Below are 20,035 nucleotides of genomic sequence, written 5' to 3'. Positions count from 1 at the left end.
CTGTGTGTTGTTGATTTGTTGCTGGTGCTACTGTTAATATCACTTGAACCTGACGGAGTGGGCACAGTGGGGAATGGTTTGGAAGAGCTTTGTTTTAGGAAGGAAGAATTAACATATCCCCTCTGGAGGCCGACCGGAACCAGGAAATGTTTGACTTTACTCCTTCCCCTTTTAGTATAAAAGAAGCCTGATGTCTAACTCAGGCAAGATGGTTCTTTGCAACATGAGGCCACCGTCTTCTCGGTCTGCTGGCTTTCCAAATAAAGTTGCTATTCCTTGCCTCAATAATTAGTTGCTCAATTTATTGGCCTGTCGTGCAGCAAGCAATACGAGCTTGGACTCGGTAAGAGGGTTGACTCCTGGGATGGGACGCAAAGGTAGCTGTCCCCACCTGTCCTCCCATCTGTGATTTGCACTGTTGACTCTCTTTGTCCCTGCCTGGGGTACCAAGATTGAAGGGAATTCAGGTCCCTGACCAGGAAAAGAAAAATGAACCCTACAAGTAAGAAAAGATGTTGAGGGCAAGGTGACCAGTGCTTGGGCCACATTTGTCTCCCTTTCTTTATGCAATGAGCTCTCAACTCCACCTACTTATTAAAGGTTTTAAGTTTCCCCATGCCTGGGCCCTACCTAAGACTGACTAAATCAGAATCTCTGGGGGTGAGGCCCAGGAAGTCAGGTTTTCTTCTAGAAAGCTCCACTGGTTATCTACTACGCAGTCAGGGAGGAGGGCCACTGATTTAAAGTAACTTGATACATTCCTGTTCTGGAAAAGTACCTGGAAATAATCTACATCATGGGGGGTTGTTTGCTGTCTTCCAATTGAACGGAATAAGATTCAGGCTTGATGCTCTCCCCTCCCTCCTCCACCACCATTTCTCTCCCCACCCTCTCTCCTTATCATGTTGTTAACAATGATCTCACTCTCCAGAGAGCTTTTCAAGCCAGTACACAATAAACTAAAGAGATCAAGAACCAACCCCAAATGCTCAATCATCTACGATGTCAAAATGAACCAAACACAAGATCTCTTCAAATATTTAATCAGTTTGGAGACCTCTGCCTTCCAACCCAGTTGTGTAAAAATTCTAAAGGAAGCATGATGAAGGGGTCCTCAAAGAAAACGTTGGGCTAAAATGGAGAGGAGACTGGGTTTGGGAAGACAGAACATAACACGTGCCTTAAGGCCTTTTGAAGGAATTCTACCGTGGATTAAAAAAAAAAAAAAAACTCAAATGAACAAGAAAGGATTAAACAGTTATACAGATTTAAGGACAACTAAAACTTCTTTTACGGCTGAAAATACCAGACATGGCTTTGAAATAGACTCTTTAAAAACCCTTAGATCCTGCGGTGGTTTCTTTCCATAGCCTTCTCTGTACATGCAAGAAGCAAGCTAGCTACACCCAGCATCCCCAGGAGCATTTTGGGCCTTGGCAAAGAAGCAATCAGCAAGAGATAGAAAGAAGGCCTGGAGCAGGTGAGAGGAAGCGGTTCACAGTTTTTGAACGTGGACTCAGACCCCAGCCAACCTAATCTATTTTCTTTGAAAAATATGGAAATAAACTGAAGGCCTTGAAAAATCACCGTCAATCTCAGGTTAGGGTGCCAATGATAATGCTTTTTGATAACTGTGTCATAGCAACTGGGGAAGCATGTCCTTCAAAGTGACGGGACGGGGTTTATAATAATACAGGCGTGGTCAGGACTCGGGGCTGACTCCCCAGGAGACATTCGGCAGGAAGGGCATCACGTCTTTCTCGCTCTCATTCTCCCTCTGGTTCCTTCGCTTCTCCTGTCCCTTGGTGCTGTTGAGAGGCAGTGTCAGAGGCTCCAGCCCAGGGCTCAGAACGGGTACTGAGACACGTATATCCGCAGTCGGATCACGGAGCTGCCTCTGAAGTTGATGACGGTGTTGACAGTGATCATTTCCAAGTCCAGCTGTATTTCCCGGGGCCCTTTGATGGGGCGTGTCATCACCAGGGTGGCACTGATGGGGCCTGTTTGCTGTGGACGGAACCGGGGATACCAGTTAGAGAAAGTCTGACTGGCTTAAGGAACCAGGGTGAGCCTGACCCCAGAAGCTGTTGAACAACGGCAGAGAGGGTGAGGAAAGCTGTCCGTCAGGAGACGTGGCCTCTGGGACAGTCACCAAAGCGGAAGGCCAGGTGGTCTGGCCACAGCCGGCCTCTGTGGCCCCAATCGGGGCGCTCCTCTTTGCCCACTGCTGGCAGACAGCCATCCCTCGATGCCAGGCTCTTCCCCCGACTTCGTTCATGCTCCACCTGGCTTCTCCCTGCTGTCCCTTCAGGTCCCACCTGAAATATCACCTCCCCGGAGGAGCTTCTGTGCTTTCCCCCATCTAATTCAGGTCCCTCTGACCCTCTGCCAGTGCACCCTCTCCTCCGCCTAAGAAGGAAGGTGTTCGTTACCATGTGTCATAGTCCACGCTAGACTATGAACTCTGTAAGAGCAAGGACCGGGGGCAGGTTTTGCACCCCTGAACCCCCCAGCACCCAGCACGGTGTCTAGCATGTGGTTAAGTGTTCAGTGACTGTATCTCGAATGAAAGAATGAATAATTGTCCAAGCTAACTACGTGACTCAGGGCTGTCACTTCACTTCTCTGTGCCTCGTCTCTAAAATGAGGGTTTGTACCAGATCAGTAGTTCCCAAGTAAACAGCTCCAAAGCACCTGGGACACTTTTTAAACTAACAATTCCAGGGGCCGATGCTAGGATTTTCTGCTTCAGTGGATTTTTCGATGATGCCTGGAGAAGTGTGACCTGTTTACCAGCCTCCAGGTGGTTCTGAGCGTAGCCCCTGCTGGGGGTCCCGGCTGGACACTCTGCACTCACCTACAGCTTCACCACTCTGTGACCCTCTCGCTGTGGTCCTGATAACTTCATGTGAGCTTTTTTCCTCCTCTGAATCTTTTTCTGAAGCTTTCAAGGAGGTAAGGAGAGAGGACTGACATAACTGAGCTTCCGCCCTGTGTGAGGCGCTCTTCCGGCCACTTTTATGTATATGTGCTTATTTAATCCCCATAAAAGCTCTGAGAGTCCTGGCTACTCAAAGTGTGGTCCCTGGACCAGCATCATCGGCATCATCAGGGTGCTTATGAGAAATGCAGGATCTCAGGCCCCCGTAAGACCCACTGAGCCAGAATCTGGAGCTTAACACAATCTGCAGGTGATTCATGGGCCCATTAACAATTGAAAGGTGCTCATCTAAAAGCACAGGACCCAGGCTGGGGAACCTAACTGCCATACTAAAGGTATGTCTCATTATTTCTGTTTTTCACTGTTCCTTGTGAACTGAGGCTCCATGAGTTAAGTCATTGCTTAGGGTCACTCGATCAGTCAGGGGCAGAGACAAGGGATACCATTCTGGTGCTTTTGTCTGACTCCAAACCCCAGGCCTTTTTTACTGCACAACAATTATCAGAAAAGACTGATGCGTATTTTACTTCTTCCTAGCACTGCCCTGAAGGACAGATGCTTGGGGTCGGGGGTCAGTGTAACGGCCAGAGAGTGGGTCCCTGGAAAGGAAATAGCATAAGGGAACAGGACATCTGGATAATCCCTTCCTACAAGCTGCAGAGTCCAATGCTGTGCTCAGAAACTGAAAGCAACAAGCTCTGCAAAATCAAGAAACTTGGCTTCTTTAAAGCCACACCAGGCATTTTATCTGTCTCCTTGAAGGGAGGGCTCCCCATAAAGTTCTGGACAGCCCCAAGAGCTGCCACAGGTAGGCCAAGGGCAGGGCAGGGCAGACAGGTGTCACCCAGGTAGTGGGACCTCCCCTGGGCTATCAGCAGCTTTACAGCCACGCCATTTCCTCTTGGCATCAGCTCCCTCCATTCCCGTCAGCATCCGCGCAATTGACACCCTCTCACGCAGAGTATCGCTAGCACTTCCTTGTCAACTCTTGCAAAACCTCGGAGCCCTGGGCCAGGACTTCAGAGGGTACAGCCAAACAGGGAAATGCCCAGGACATTTACATATACAAATACCTCACCAGCTTTCACTGTTTGCATGAACAAAGGCCAGGAGCTGAGGACCCTGAGCTGAGGGCGGGCCTCTGGAGGGAGAGCTGCAGAGGCTGGGACGGGGAATGGAACAGCTGGAAACTTCCCAGTTGTCCCTTTGGGCTGTCCTTGTAAATGTCTCCAGAGTGTGAGAGCATCGTTGCCTCTCCTATTTGGAAGTAATCTTAGAGCTCAGACAGTCTGATCCCCACCAGGGTCAGATCTACAGCAGCCTGAGAAAGGCCTGCCCACAAGCACTCAGAGGACTTAAGTGCCTGCCAAGACAGCTAAGGACCGACATCTCCACTCCTCACTGGGCTTTTAGGGCAGAGCCAGGGCATTAATGAAATAGGCCTCCCAAGAGGCTCTCGTCATTGGTGGACTTGGTGGTCACTGGTACAAAGTGATGACGGTGACGGTGATGGTGGTTGATACTAGGCATTTGGTTATGACCTTGCATACATCCCTTATTTAATCCTCATAACCCTATAAAGTAAGTAGGTTAAGTACACTAGCACATGGTACTAGAGCATCTGACTCCAGAAATCAAGCTTCTAGCCACTAAGCTGTACGATAAGGTCTCAAGTGTCTCTCAATTTCCTGACGTCCCGTGGCACTCGCTCTAGTTGAGAATCACTCCTTTGCATTGTAAATGTTTGCCTGGTTGTTTTCCCCTCCCTACCACAGTGTGGATTCCTGGGGGCAGAGGCCACATCCTGTTTGTCCCTAAACTCTCAATGCCTGACTCAGAGCTGCACATGCAGCGGTGCTGAATTAACCTCCATGACAGAAGAAGGAGTGAGTGACTGAATGCCTGTGAAGCTGCCCGCATGGGAGTAGCTTGCAAACAGCCCACCCGCTGTCTGGCGGTCTGTCTTCCGTGGCCCTGCTCCTACACACGCTCGGGTCTGTTCTGAGTCAACTCGCGGGATGGCACTGTCTGACATGGGGCAAGCAGCCAGGCCACAGCAAGTCAGCTTCCCTTGGCCCGGCCACGTGATCCCCGTGCACTTGGCCACAGCCTGTACCCTGTGACCGTGCTCCTTCTTCTGGCCCTACTTGTGTCCCTAAGTCACCTGGCCAAAGCCAATCACCAGTCCTCTGTCCAGGGCTCAGTGTGAGACAGATCGCCAACGGGGCTCATGAAAGGGACATGCGCCTGCATATGCACCTGTGCATTTGTGTGCACGTGTGCATACCTGTACCTGTGCATACAAGCAAGTGTGTGTGCATGTGAGTGTGTGTGTGCATGAGAGTGTGTGTGCATGAGTGAGTGTGCATTTGGTGGGTGTAGCTGTGCATACCTGTGTGTGTGTGTGTGTGTGTGTGTGCACGCGTGTGCATGCATGTGTGGGTTTGTATGCATGTGGCTTGCCTGCTGTGTGAAAGGAAGCTCTTCCCAGGTGCTCGTAATACAGTCAGTGACTCTCAGGGTGGCAGAGCCTGAAGAGCCGTCAAGCCCCACCCCTCACAGGATGCTCCAGTCCCTTGAGCATCTCTGGCCTCTCCAGGGCCCAGCAGCCCACAAACTCTTAACAACAGTAGCAGCAGCAGCAGAAACGATGCTATCGATACAATCGTAACTAATGCTTATTGGACACTTTCTATTGTGATCAGATGTTAAGGTAGACTTTTCTTGTTACCTCAATCTCGGCTGAGACCCCAAAGCTAGGAAAGTAGGTGAAGATACCCTGCATCCTAAAGAGAAATGGGAGCGTATGTACAGATACTGGTGGTAGACTGCCCGAGTTCGAATCCTGCTCTGGGGCTTCCTAGCTGTGAGATCTCCACAAGTTACTTCGCCTCCCTGTGCCTCAGTGCTCTCATCTGTAAAGTCGGGAAGGTCAAGCAGGCCCCAGAGTACAGGATTGTGGTGAAGATAAAAGGAGTGAGACATGAAAAGTCCTTGGAGTATGTCCGGCCCCGTACAGGATTTGCTGCCAGCGCTGTCTGTGTAGTTCCTGTTGCTGTTGTTATACGATAGAAGTGTATTAAACACACTTACCAGCCCCAAAATCAAGCAAGAGGGGCTTTCACTGCGGGTCCCTTGACATTAAAGGATGCAGAGAGCAGCATCAGATTTCCCCGGAGAAGTCTAGGGAAGAGAGCCCCAGAGCTGCCTTGCACCACGGGGAGGAGACGGGGCTGCAGGGGAGCGGCTGTTGGTGTCCTGAAGGCCCCGTGTAAGGTCTGCCCGCCAGCGTGAGGCAACACACACACACACACACACACACACACACACATACACACACACTTTCTGAGAGAGGTTTGCGGTGACAAGCAGCCAACTAGAGGCCCTCGCCCACATCTGGGAATGGTCAGTGCAAAGTCCTCAGGGAAATCTCCAAAGAACCCACAAAGCATCCCATTAAAGCAAGAGCATTTGGGCTGTGCCCCAGAGTGAGGAAGAAGGCCTGCCTACAATGGCTCCATCCCTCCTAACCACTCCCCTTCCACCATCTGCATCCCCAAAACCCTGGAGGAGCCAGGGCAGCACGGGTCGGTGTGGGGAGGGGAAGAGGAAGGCAGTACAGAGGCCAAGCTGGCGGGGGGGGGGGGGGGGGGGGGGGGGGGGGATGGGAGGGGAGGGGAGGGGGGAAGGGGGGGAGGGGAGGGGAGGGGGAGGGGGAGGGGGAGGGGTGCGGGGTGGAACTTTACACTGAAGGAGAGACTGGGTAGTTGAAGTTTCCACGTAAAGCAGCTGGTTTGATAAAAACAGCCGTTCTGTTCTCCAGGCACTGTGCTAAGTAGATGAGCTCATCCAATCCTAAAGTAGATACTGTCATTATCCCCTCTTTACAGATGAGGAAACTGAGGCTCAGAGAAGTTAGGTAACCTGCCCAAGGTCATACGGTTGGTAAGTTATAGAACGCAAACGAGGCAGGTCAGCCTGTCTCCAGAGCCGACATTGGAATGACTCCGTGGGGCCTCCTGAGGAGGGCACTGCAGCTTTGCACAGCTTGGAAAGGGAAAGCCCTGCTTCCTCCAACAGATTTCTGTCTTCCTGGCCCCATGCCCTGTGGCGTCACAGGGCCCCTGCACCGAGCCTGTTTTCTCTTCCCACGGGCAGCCTTCGAGATCTTTCCAGCCAGGATCCACCTCCCCATCCCTAAGTTCCTTCAGCCATTCCCAGGGCAGGTCTATGTTCCCTCACCCGCTTCGTGTCCTGACAACCTCATCTGAATAAATACTAAAGAATTAGGGCCCTTCTCAATGTTCTCGGAGAGAGAGCAAACCACATACAGCTCAAAGTTTTGTGAGTTTCAAGGGTCCCCTAGTCGCTGTGACAATCCAGGCACTAGAGGAAGCTGCCAGGAAGGGGCCCTCCCACGTGTTCACTCCACCTGTAGAAGAAGACAATCTTCTTCCCACTCTTCCCCCGCCCCCCCCCCCCCCCACACACACCATTGTGGTGTGGCTCTTACAAGTCAGCCTCACAGGGAACATTTGGGTCTAGGGAATTTTAGGAGGTGGTGACCTGGGAGTGAAATCTTGCCAAGACAAGGCCACTTCCTGCAGATCCTCTATTCTGCTGGGGGGTGGGGGGGGGGGTGGAAGGGTAACCGGAAGCAGGTAATGTGGGTGATGGTATTTTAAATCCCCAAGAGGGGCATCTCTGTGCCCTGTGATTGGGACCCACTGTGTCTGTACAAATGACAGAGGCCAGATTAGAGAATCCTAGGTGGGCTAGGCTTATGCTCGGGGGGGTGGGGGGGTGCGTCGGGGGGTGGAAAGCCCCCAGAGGCTCAGGCAGGTGGGCTGTGCTGGGTGGCTATGGCTTACGGGTTTGGAGAAAGGACTGACAGAGGCGCAGCTCATCTTTTTCATCTTGAGAAGTTCCTCTATCCTCAGCTCATTCCATCTTCTTCCAAAGCCCTTGACCTCACTACACTGATCTACAGAGGCTGGGTCCGCAGGTATGTTATCACACATGACCCAGCCCTGTTAGGGTCTTGCCAAAAACGTATTAGTGAGGAAACAGGCACGATACCAGCTCCTGGGGCCTTTTCTAATCTGTTTTAATCCTGCTTCTGAGACCTCTCTGTTTTCCGACAGTCCCAGCACCAGAGGCAAGGACTGGAAGATTCTGCCCCGGGGCTGGGGAGAGGGCAGGGAAAGATCTCAGATATGTGGTTCCCTCACAGGCCAGTGGGCTGTGTCCCATGAAAGTGTGTAAACTTCTGAGTCTAGCGCCCCACAGGGACCCTGGAAGACCACATACTGTATTCGTTAGTAATGCAGATTCCTAGGCTGAATCATGGCCCCCCCAAAGTATCAGGTCTTAATCCCTGGAACCTGTAAATGTTATAAGGAAAAGGGATCTTTGCAGACATGATGAAGTTAAGGATCTGGTCACGGGGAGATTATCCTGGATTACCCGGATAGGCCTTCAACCCAGTCACTGTCAATTCTAAGAGACAGAGGGAGATTTGATACACACAGAAGAGGAGGAGCCTCTGTCACAATGTGACAAGGGATGCAGAGATTGGAGTGATGTGGTCACGAGCCAAGAAATGCTGGCAGTCACCAGAAACTGGAAGAGAGAAGGAATGGATTCTCCCCTGGAGCCTCCAGAGGGAGCATGGCCCTGCTGACATCTTGATTTCAGGGCAGTGAAAATGACTTCAGACTTTTGGCTTCCAGAATAAATTTCTGTTGCCTTAAGCCACCAAGTTAATGGCAATCTGTCACAGCAGCCACTGGAAACGGACACACTAGGCCTTAGCCCCCCATCTTCTGAAATAGATTCTCTAGAGAGGACGCTCTGGAATTCCTTTTTTCAACAAGCACCCAAATTCACACTGAAATGTGAAAAACATCGCTCTAAGCCAGGGGGCTGTAAAGACAAGTGATCACCCCAGAGGTTGCAGGAGATGAAGCTCAATAATAGAAATGGTACAGTATTGGGTGTATGTAATTTACAAAGAAGCAAATCTATTTTAGGGTGTGTGCTCTAAATTTTTTTCCCGATATGGATAAGCTGGTGCTGCCCCATCGAACTTTCTATGATGACAGAATTATTCTATATCTGAGTTAGTACAGCAGCCACATGTGGCTACTGAGCCCTTGAAATGTGGCTAGTGCAACAGAAGAACCTAATTTTTAACTTTACTTCATTTTCATTAGTTTAAATTTAAAGAGCCACGCGGCCACTGTGTTGGACAGCGCAGGTTACAGCCCACTTCTGTGAGGAATGCCTTTAAGTTCACTGCCATGGATGTGCCACGAGGGCAGGGATTCAGGACTGTTTTGTTCACTAGAAGTCCTTCTAGTTCCTAGAAGGCCATAGTAGGTACTTGATGAGTATTTGTCAAATGAGTGGATGGAAAAAAACGGATATGTGAATTCCTCTCCCACAGGATTGCAGGAGGAATCTGAAGAAGAATATACATATGTAGATAGATACAGATACAGATATATCTATATAAATATAACTGAATCACTTTGCTGTACACCTGAAACTAACACGACATTGTAAACTAACTATACTACAATTTTTTTTTAATGGTTAAAAAAAAGAAAAAAGAAGAATTGCAGGAGGAAAGAGACCTACAATTGCATCTTGGCCTGATTTCTCACTGCAGTTGAGGGTTCTGAGGCACACAGAGGAGAAGCAACTTTCGCAAGACCACACAGAAAGTGAGAGGAGCCAGGACATTGGAGTCTGACTCACATCCGCTTCCCTCTCCTGCCTTTACACCTGCCCCTCCTGGCTGCACTCTGGCCTATTTCTAGAAGCATGTTCCAGGCTAGACAACAGAACACCTTGTTGAAGATGGTGACCATCACTCAGCACCCCTTCTTACCCGCATATAGAATTCTCTGCCCTCATTCCCAGACTTGATCTGGAAAATGTAATAAGCCCCAGGGTAGCGGGTCGTTGCTTGCATTTGGAAGATGTCAGCAGGAACAGAGCGTCCAGACACCACGTCCATATCCCGGTACAAGATGGTGAAGGGCTGGTCTCTGCAGCCAGGATTCTCAGCGGGACACATACAGCGGCTGTCGGAAAGGGAAATCATGTGAGAACTCAGGAAATCCTTTCCAGATGCTGGATGTGCCTACTTCCTCGCTTAAAACACTGAAAAGGAGGCCACCCCATTTTCACCATCCAAATGCTGTCACTGTAGAGGCTCTCTGCTCCCGGCTCCGGTCTAAAAGCTCTCCAGCATGTAGGTGAGCTCTCTGTTTCCTAGAGAATGTCCTGTTCTGGCCAGTCAGCTATTCTTGCTACTAGAGCATAAACCTGAGATGTCTGGTTTTCAGAACACTGGGGACATCCTCTAATGCACTTCACATTTGTCACATATTTAGTCAGAAAAATGGACTGCATAGCCTGTCACTTCCCCAGCCATCCATACTCATTGAGAAATTTTAAAAGTGAGAAAGTACATTAGACTGACACGTCTTGAGTGGTCACTCTACATTTTCTATTGCACTTACCCCAGTCTGTGTGGAATATAATTCAATATTTTCTTTCTCTAAACAAGCACTCAGAACTCACTGTGTATAAGATACAACATTAGGACATGACTTTAAGATGTTAGGACATTATTGCAACAATAAATAAGATCCTGATCTTAAATTCACTCTCTAACAGGTGAAATAAATCACAGACACAAATACTTCTAATACAAAGCATCTAATTTGTAACACTAGTAATAGCATTATCATAGTATGAAGTTGAGTCATTACCAAGGTATGCCTGTTATAGACACCCCTTGATTTATCCCTAAGCACCCCCGTCTCTCACCTCATCCCTGAGACTCCCCCTAGGGGGTCAGAGTGCAGAACAAGATAAGAACATCTGTTGATCTATGCCTTGGTGGCCAAAACCGGGAGTAAGCCTTGCTGTGCTTCTGTCACTTTCCCTAACTTCCAATCTATCTTCGAAACCTATCAGTTCTACTTCTAAAATGTAGTCCAAATCCAACCACTCCATCTCCACTGTCAGTGCACTGTCTCACTCACTGTCTCACCTGGACCTCTGTGACAGCCTCCTGTGATGGAGTAGAAGGTACTCCCACTCCAATCTGTTACGCCACAGGCAGAGTGCCCCTTGTGGAACGTAAGTCAGATTACGTCTCTATCCTGCTTCAAGGTTCTACGGTGGCACCCATCGCAACTTGGACAAAAACGAAACACCCATTTCAGCCTCTAAAACCTCATGGGGTCTGGTCTCTGTCAGTTTCTCTAACCTCCTCTTGGGTCACTGTCCATGTCGTTCATGAGGCTGCCGTTTCTTCCGGTCCCTGAAGACATCAAGGTCACTCTTGTCTCATAGTCTTTGCACACACTGTTCCCTTTGCTCATCCACCCTCTGTTAACATCGACTCCCCTTTCCATTCCAGCCCAAGGGTCATTTCCTCAGAGGGGCTTTCGGATTATCCAGGCTAGACCAGGTCCAGCCTACTCTTTCATTTTGTAAATTTCTGTTCTTCCTGTTCACAGCCCCTGTTATCATCTATGATCATGGATTCATTATATGACCATTTGTTTACTGTCTTCTCCTCCACTAGCATAAGAGCAAACACCACAGCACCTGGGAGCAGATGTGGCACAGAACAGGAGCTCAACTAACCTTTCATAAGTGAATGTCTAGAAAGAATTTTTAAAGTTCTGTTTTTTAAGGCTCCATCAAAATATCCAAGTCAAAATGTCCCGGGTGCCAAAATGGTCGCGTTAAAATGTCACGTGTCACACAGAAAAGAATTGTTTCCTAAAAGAAGCCTGAAGGAGGGAGAGATGGCTCCTAGCTGAAGAGGATCACAGACAGCTGGGAGGGGTGACACTGGAGCTCAGATCTGAAAGATGGGGCAAATCTGTCCGTGTGGCAATGGCAGGAATGCCTTGCATATGACAGAAAATGTGGGCATGGAAGCCAGAAGGCTGGACACTCTGCGGCATGGGTGAAGGTGAGAGCTGGTCCTGTTCAGGTTGGCGGGAGTGCAGGACACCTGAACGAGGAAATGAGCTGGATGCGGGTGGCTGGAGTGAAACTGGAATGGGGCCTGGAAACAGGGAGTCTCCCAGCGTTCTCAGTGGCTAGTTGGGGACCTCGCCAGTAACACCAGCTCAGTGCTGCAAGCTGCAGGTCAGGTCCCCACCACAGACAACAGTGGCCTGGAGAAACCCAGGGAGAACCAGGATGGGAGCTGAGGGCAGCCTGAAGCTCTGCTCTGCTGCAAAGTGCCCTGGAACCAGAAATCAAAGAACCCTATACTAAAGGCTACTTAGAAGCACAGCTCTTAGCAACAAGTGAAGACGTCTCTAAGGGACCAGCCTGTCCCTGCTTTGTCCTCTTCTGTCCAGCTTTTGATCAGAGCAGGAAGCACAGCTGTGGATTTCTCTTAGAAACTGCATCCCTAGAGGGAATGAATGATAGGCATGTCCATTCATCCCTTTATCTCCAGTGGGAGGGCTGGGCGATGCTCAGGGCATTTGACTGGAAGAGAGAAGGGCAAAAAAGACATCCCTGCATGTGTGCATGTGAGTGTGTGTGTGTGTGTGTGCACACGCATGCACATGGGCTGAGGAGGAACTCAGATGGTTAAATAGGAGCTAAAGAGAAGGAAAAGGAATTCCTAATACACCAGGGGCAGAAAAACACTGTCCTAGGGCATTCACCTTGTAGAGGTTGTCTTCAATTTAGTTCTCTTCTCAACTCTAATATTTGCCATCTGGTGACTTTGTAAAATCACTATTGTGGGACTTCCCTGGTGGTGCAGTGGTTAAGAATCCGCCTGCCAATGCAGGTTTGATCCCTGGTCCAGGAAGATCCCACAGACCGCGGAGCAACTAAGCCCCTGTGCCACAACTACTGAGCCTGCGTTCTAGAGCCTGCGAGCCACAACTACTGAGCCCACGTGCCACAGCTACTGAGTTTGTGTGCTGCAACTACTGAAGCCCGCATGCCTAGAGCCTGTGTTCTGCAACAAGAGAAGCCACCGCAATGAGAAGCCCGCACACTGCCACTAGAGAAAGCCCACGCGCAGCAACAAAAACCCAACTCAACCAAAAATAAATAAATAAATTTAAAAAATCACTATTGTGACATCAAAAACTTGATTAGAGCAAGCTAGGTACCCTCGGTTATTGAGAACTCTCTGTTGACCTCTCTAACCCCTCACTACTCCCAGCAAGGTCCAGGGAGACTGGAAGCACTCGTTTCATCTGGGGGCTTGTCTGCAAGGCTGAGTCTCGCATCACCCCAGGCCCACAGAATGAGAATCTGCCTGCTAACAAGATCCTGGGTGGTTCCTATGCACGTGACCTTTGAGAAGTCCAGCTCTAGAAGACTCTGTGTATCCAGAACAAAGTCCCTAAAGAGAAAAGGAGGTTCATGAACCCTGCCTCTCCTTTTGGTTAGCTTTCTAGAAAATCTTCATATAGCTCTGGCATGAGTGGGGGAGTGGTAGAGAACAGTGTGTGTGTGTGTGTGTGTGTGTGTGTTGTGTAGTAGGCAGTAGGCCAGGTCTCCCAATGTCCTGGAGGTACACTCTCCTTTACACCACACTGGCAGCCTTCTGAACCAGGCCCCTCACCATGTTCCCATTTCCCAGGGGAAGCCATGACTTACTTATCGCTGATCCGCAGATAAGGCTCCTCGCAGCGGATGGGGTCAATGCACTTGAAGCCCCCTTGCAAATTGTAGCAAGTCTGCTGCAGGATGCACGTGTGGTTTCTGTGCTCACACTCATTGATGTCTGAAATGCACGGTAGACAGGAGGATGGTCACAGGCCAGATGGGTGGGAACGGCGAGGGGGCTGCCTGGGTCTTTCTATAGAGCTATGCTAGCCAATAAGGCAGCCACTGGCCACACGTGCTCACTGAGCCCTTGAAATGTGGCTAGTCCAAACCGAGATGTGCTGTTGAATGGAAACTATATACCAGATTTCGACGACTTAGTAAAACCAAAGAATGTAAAATACCTTCTCAATAATTTTTATATTGAGTACATAGTGGAATGGTAATATTTTGGATATATTGCATAAATAAAATATGTTCTTAAAATTAATCTTGCCTGTTTCTTTTTACTGCTTTAATGTGACGAGGACATGTGACTGGGACATTTTAAATTACATACGTGGCTCACATTTGTAGCTCACAATATATTTCTACTGCCTGGCACTGCTGTGTGGAGAATTCTTGCTTAGTGTTTGGGTTAGGCAGGTTCAAGGAGCTGAAAATGAGTCTGTTGCTCAGCTACCAGCCTTCTCCACTTGCCCCAGTGAGTGGAGCATGGGAGGGAAATCATCTCAAACAGCCAATCTGGAGGAGACCCACCCCTTTCACAGACTGGGGTCCTGACCCTTGGAGGGACGCAGCAGTTAGAGGTGAGAGGTATCCCCAGCATCCACTCTCTAGGAAGTCAGTAGAGAAAAGCTGACCAGGCTTCCCTGCAGGGGCCATGAGAAAACCTGCTCATGGACCAGGGCCAGGCCATAAGATGTCCTGGTCGGGTACGGAGCAGTCCCCAGAGGGGCCGCAGAGATCTGCCTGGGAAGGCACGACCAGCCACCTGTACCTCCAGAGTTCATTCCAGAAGCGAGAGTGGCCTTGTCCTTTCTGAGGCCAAAGGATGGATTGCAGGGCAGGAAGGCACCAACCCTGGCATCCTGCCCAGAGCCTGCCACTCTGGGAGTCACCAGCACCCACTCACACCCTCACCGCTGCCACCTTCCCCAGGTGAAGACATCCAGGTGACCCCCCCGAGCCAGCCCCACCTCACACCTCCCCTCTGAACAGCCAGGTCCCTCTGAACAGCCTTACCCTGGCAGCTTCGGTTGTCATCCAGCAGAATGTACCCAGCTGGGCAGGAGCAGAAGTACGTGCCAGGCTGGTTCACACACTCATGTTGGCAGAGGAACTCAGAGAAGCTGCACTCGTCCATATCTGCGAGAGACAAGTTACACCTGCTATTTATAATCACAGACTACCCAGGGATGAGAGCTTAGTGCTATTTCAGCTTTATTTATTCCAGCTTCCACACTCTCCTGACACATAGGATAGCTTTACTGCCAAGAAGTTGCTAACTCACTACTTGAACACTTCTGGTGACGGGGAGCTCACTATCTATCAAGGCTGCCCATTGATATCTGGACAGCTCTAATTGTTAGAAAATTCTCTCCTACATGGAGCTGAAATCTGTCTCCATCAAGCTTCTAACACCCTTTGCCTCTGGCTCAGCTACGTCATCTACTCATCACTGGCTCATTTTTGCTGTACAGGTGAATCCACCCTCCACCTCTGGAGGGGAGATTTGTTTGCCTGCTGGAGTTTTCTGGGTGCAGAGCTCTTCCCCCAGACGTAAAAACATTCACTGGCCCCAGTCTTCTGAAAGGGCAACTTTACCAGGGCTAACTCCCCTCTAATCTCCTGCAAGTTGAGAAACAATATTATTCCTAAAATCGCAACTAAAAGGGACATCTCCAGAAGGCCAGGGGGTGTGAATTATATTAAAACTCCAGGGACTCCCCTGGTGGTCCAGTGGTTAAGACTTCGCCTTCCAATGCAGGGGATAAGGGTTTGATCCCTGGTCGGGGAGCTAAGATCCCACATGCCTCCCGGCCAAAAAACCAAAACATAAAACAGAAGCAATATTGTAACAAATTCAATAAAGACTTTAGAAATGGTCCACATCAAAAAAGTCTTTTAGAAAAAGCAAACAGGGCTTCCCTGGTGGTGCAGTGGTTGAGAATCTGCCTGCCAATGCAGGAGACACGGGTTCAAGTCCTGGTCTGGGAAGATCCCACATGCCGTGGAACAACTAGGCCCGTGTGCCACAACTGCTGAGCCTGCGTGTCTGGAGCCTGTGCTCCGCAACAAGAGAGGCCGGGGTAGTGAGAGGACCATGCACCGCGATGAAGAGTGGCCCCCACTTGCCACAACTATCGAAAGCCCTCGCACAGAAACCAAGACTGAACACAGGCAAAAATAAATAAATAAACAAATGTGGGGTTTAAAAAAAAGAAAAAAATTACATTAAAAAAAAAACAAAAAAAACCCCAAATGAACAAAAACAACTTCATTGTGCCCAAAAACCTCCTTGAAAGAGAAAACTGCAGTGGCATGGGGTGGCCCTCCTGCCTCAGGTGATCCCTGGGACGTGGGACCTGGCGCTGGGCCAACTCTCCAGCCGCAGAGGTGGGGACGTGAAGGGGGAGCCATAGAACTTTTACACTGTGGCCGCTGATGCAGAAGCAGGCGTTCCAGAAAAGCCAACTCTTCATCACACACAGCGTTTGGCAACAGAGCCCCCATTTGAGCCTCATGCGATAAGTACGCCAAAGAAAACATGTTTTTCTTTCATTTGTTGTTTCCCGAAAACTTGCTTTCTCTGTTTTCCCCATGTGATGTGTCCTCGGATTGCTCTCTGGAATCACCCAGAGAGGGTGTCAGCGCACGTGAGGCTCCTTCTCCACCATCTGATAATTCCAGGTGTTACATGCCTGACGTCTCTCACATTCGAGAGGGAAAAACTCCTTCCCTTTTCTCCCAGGGGCCTTTGGGCGACAGGTTATGAGCCAGCAGAATTGGGAGGCTGATTTGAAAATTTAAATGATAGGGAGGGTGGGAGGGAGACGCAAGAGGGAAGAGATACGGGGATATATGTATAGCTGATTCACTATGTTATAAAGCAGAAACTAACACAACACTGTAAAGCAATTATACTCCAATAAAGATGTTAAAAAAAAAAACAAACTCACACTCAGTGAGTCAGATCTGCTCTATCCTGCCCGCCTCCAGCTCCCCGGGAGCCTCAGAGAGTCTGGTCTTGGCCCCAGACAACATAACAGAGTGTCCTGCTTATTTCCCTTAAACTTGTAGATTCCATTCATACCTTTAGTAGAAGCAGTGGTAAAAGCTGTCATTTCCTGAGAGCTCGCTGCGTACCAAGCCCTGGCTTAGATGCTTACATGCCTCATTTTATTTAATCCTCACCTCGGCCCTAGAAGGAGGTGCGATTACTAACCACACCTTACAGAGAGAAAATGGAGACTCACAGAACTTAGGTAACTTAACTAAATTTCCTGATACTGAGTAAGCAGGAAAGCTGGGATTTGAACCCAGCCAGCGGCCCTCCAGATCCTACACTCGTCAGCACAGCGCCATAATGTCTCCCTAAATGTAAGTCATGCTCAGGACTTGACACTGGTGGATCTGGGGAGTCCTAGGGTCGGGAAATCCCCTGAGCGGGGCTAGCCCCAGTGCAGGTGGAGAGGGTAGCACCCACCTCCACCTAACAGACCCGCTCAGTTTATCTCGGTCAAAATCCCCAGACTTTACTAAGGGCTGTGGCTCCATCCTCCACTTGAAATACAAAAGCTGAAATACAAGGCTGGTTCTGGCAGAGAGCCCACATGAGGCCATTTTCACGCAATCACATGAGAACCCACCATGGTTTCCAGGGTCAGCTAACTTAGCAAATCTCTAAGGGACACGGCTAGGAAGGGTCTGGGGCTGCACGGAGGGGCCCCACCAGCTGGGATAACACAGTGAAGGTAACAGTTCCTGGGGGCGAAACAAGCAGCACAGAAAGGCAGTAAGTAGGAGGGGACAGACAGCAAACTCCCTGAAAACATCCCTGCCTACTCTTGGGCCAGCCCTAAAGCCCGCAGTGGACAAGAAGGTGGGCATCGTGGTGAACGTGCAGAAGATGGCCATTTTGGTTAAAGTGAGTCAACTGAAAATCTTTGCCAAACCACCACGGATGGCTTCTTGAAAAGCGTAAAGTCCCTTACACCTACACTTAGAGGAAGTAAGTTAACACATAATGACACTTAGTTACTACAGCTCATTTAATCTTTATGAGCACCCTGTGAAGGTGTTTGTTTGTTGGTTTGTTTTGTAACAAATGGGGAAACTGAGGCTCAGGAAGTGACTTGGCCAGGGAAAGTACTAAACAGGAGAACCAGACTTTGAACTTGGCTCTGTCTGACTCCACAGTCGCTCTCCCATACCTCCTGCGCAGGCGCCCAATAACCATCTGTGGATGGGCAGACAATTCTCCAAAAACAAATATTCCCATCTCATAATGCTAAACTTTCCACCTTTTAGTTCCTTGGCCCAGATTCCCCAAAGGAGTGCCATGGCAGGAGGAAGGGGGCGGGCGGTGAAACCTAGGAAGAAAGTGGCTTTTCATGACTGAGGGTATTTTATGGCTGTTTCTGGGACTGACATTTAATCGATCTAAGGCTCTCTGTAACTGCCTACTTGCAGCTCTGGCTTTTCTGGCCCTGGGGAGAAGTGTTCATTTGTTTCAGAGAATTCTGTCCCTAGAACACTCCAGTCCTAAGTGAAGCTATTACACAAGCCCCATTCATGAAACCCAGGATTAGGAAACTTTCCACTCTGGAGGACAAAAAGATTTTCACACCCTCGGGTATGGCCCACTCATTGTGAAAAATACAGGGAAGCATCATTAATTTGTACTGTGCTCGTTTACAATTGCTGATGATGCTAAAAGTGGATGGAATCGAGTTTAATTCAACATTTACAAAAAAATAGGGCAAGAAAGAAAAGAAGGAAACATTAAGCAAAAGATGAGCTGTATATGGCTCTGTGCAGGATGCTACAGGGACAAGTATGAGTAAGATGCTGTCTCTATTCTCAAGGAGCTTACAAGAGTTTACACGTTTCTAAGAAAGTTATAATAGTGTCCATACGCTAGCTTGGGCAGAGTCATAGCTTCTTGGGCTTGGAAGGAATTTGCGAGAGGTCAACTGAGCCATCTATGTTTTCACAACAAATTAAGATTTTACTCATTCAACATCCAAGCATTCATTAGTTGATTTGCAAACTAGTTATTGCATGCTCGCAGTGTGCCAGGCCTGGAGCTAGGCACTGATTGTAGAGATTTTAATAGTTTACATACACAGTCTCATTCATTCAACACTCCCCCTCCCAACCCTACCCTGTGAGACTTGCTCTTATTTCTGCTATGATTCTATTAGTACTATCTGCTCTATCCCCAAGACTTGACTCAGTGCTGGGTGAGGACAGATAACTCAACCCAACATGCAATATTAGGCAACTCCTTTTGCTCTTCAACGTCATGTCAGACCCTAAAAAGTAGCTCCACTGATTTTTGCACTAAGGGTCAAATGACAAGGACATGGGACTGCACTCCACCTTTCGGGAAGTGACTCATCTCTGTTTTGTGTGGTTGTGACCCACTGCACTGGAAAATGTCCCAAACTGGAGATGTGTCTGGGAAATGAGAGGAAACACCTGTGAAGAAAGCCCCCGCCCCTGTGCCCCTAGTACAGGTGGAAATCTCTAACGCCAAGCCCATTACCACTGCAATGAACTCCATCATCCTCAAGTTCATATCCCGGGTCGCAGCGGCAAATGAAAGAGCCATAGGTGTTGACGCAGGTTTGCACGCAGGGGTTCTCAGTTGCACACTCGTTCACGTCTGTGGAAAACCAAAGCACATCACTGACCATTCCCCCAACAGAACATTTGTACTAACCAGGCAGTAAAATGCACCAGCAACAAAATTACTACCACTAGGAGACCAGATCCACAGGCACCAAGGATCTCCATCTAGGACCAATCAGATGGAGAGCTCAGACCCCAAAGTGTTCACTGAAGAACCAGGGCCTCCATTCATACGTCCCTTCTGGGGTTGCAAGCTGGGAAGGGTGGAAATGGCATGTATACATATCATATACATGTATACACATGTACACGTATACACCTCCTAGGAAGTCCACTCTCCAAGGCTCACCAACGGGAATTTCTAGGCAACATCTGCTCTTTCCCATCACCAATTGAATTCATCTCCAATTAGCTCTTCCCTCACCTCCATTGACTTTGAAGTTTCAGGTAAAGAGGTAAATAATCATGACAATTTAAATAATAACTCTATTCTTTATTGCTGTGGACTGAATTGTGTCCCCTCCAAAATTCATATGCTGAAACCCTCACCCCCAAATGTGATGATATTTGGAGATGGGGCCTTTAGGAGGTAATTTAGGTTAAATGAACTCATAGGGT

At 49.1% G+C, this 20,035-nt stretch overlaps 1 protein-coding gene across 2 annotated transcripts in view; it reads right to left on the bottom strand.

The window, feature by feature from the left end:
- Nucleotides 1-1,027: 1,027 nt before the first annotated feature.
- FBLN5 (fibulin 5) overlaps nt 1,028-20,035 on the bottom strand; it is an 83,279-nt gene continuing 64,271 nt past the window's right edge. For both annotated transcript variants that reach the window (XM_067727511.1, XM_067727505.1), the window contains exons 7-11: nt 19,332-19,451; nt 14,804-14,926; nt 13,610-13,736; nt 9,837-10,032; nt 1,028-2,007 (exon numbers count right to left, since the gene is read on the bottom strand). In XM_067727511.1, coding sequence (XP_067583612.1) covers nt 1,846-2,007; nt 9,837-10,032; nt 13,610-13,736; nt 14,804-14,926; nt 19,332-19,451 — 728 coding nt within the window. In that variant the 3' untranslated portion in view covers nt 1,028-1,845. The remainder of the gene's footprint in view (nt 2,008-9,836; nt 10,033-13,609; nt 13,737-14,803; nt 14,927-19,331; nt 19,452-20,035) is intronic.

This window comes from Pseudorca crassidens, chromosome 1, assembly GCF_039906515.1.
Source record: "Pseudorca crassidens isolate mPseCra1 chromosome 1, mPseCra1.hap1, whole genome shotgun sequence".
NCBI classification, from domain to species: Eukaryota; Metazoa; Chordata; class Mammalia; order Artiodactyla; family Delphinidae; genus Pseudorca; species Pseudorca crassidens.
Note: the sequence above shows the minus strand (reverse complement) of the source record. Positions and strands in the feature narration are given on the sequence as shown.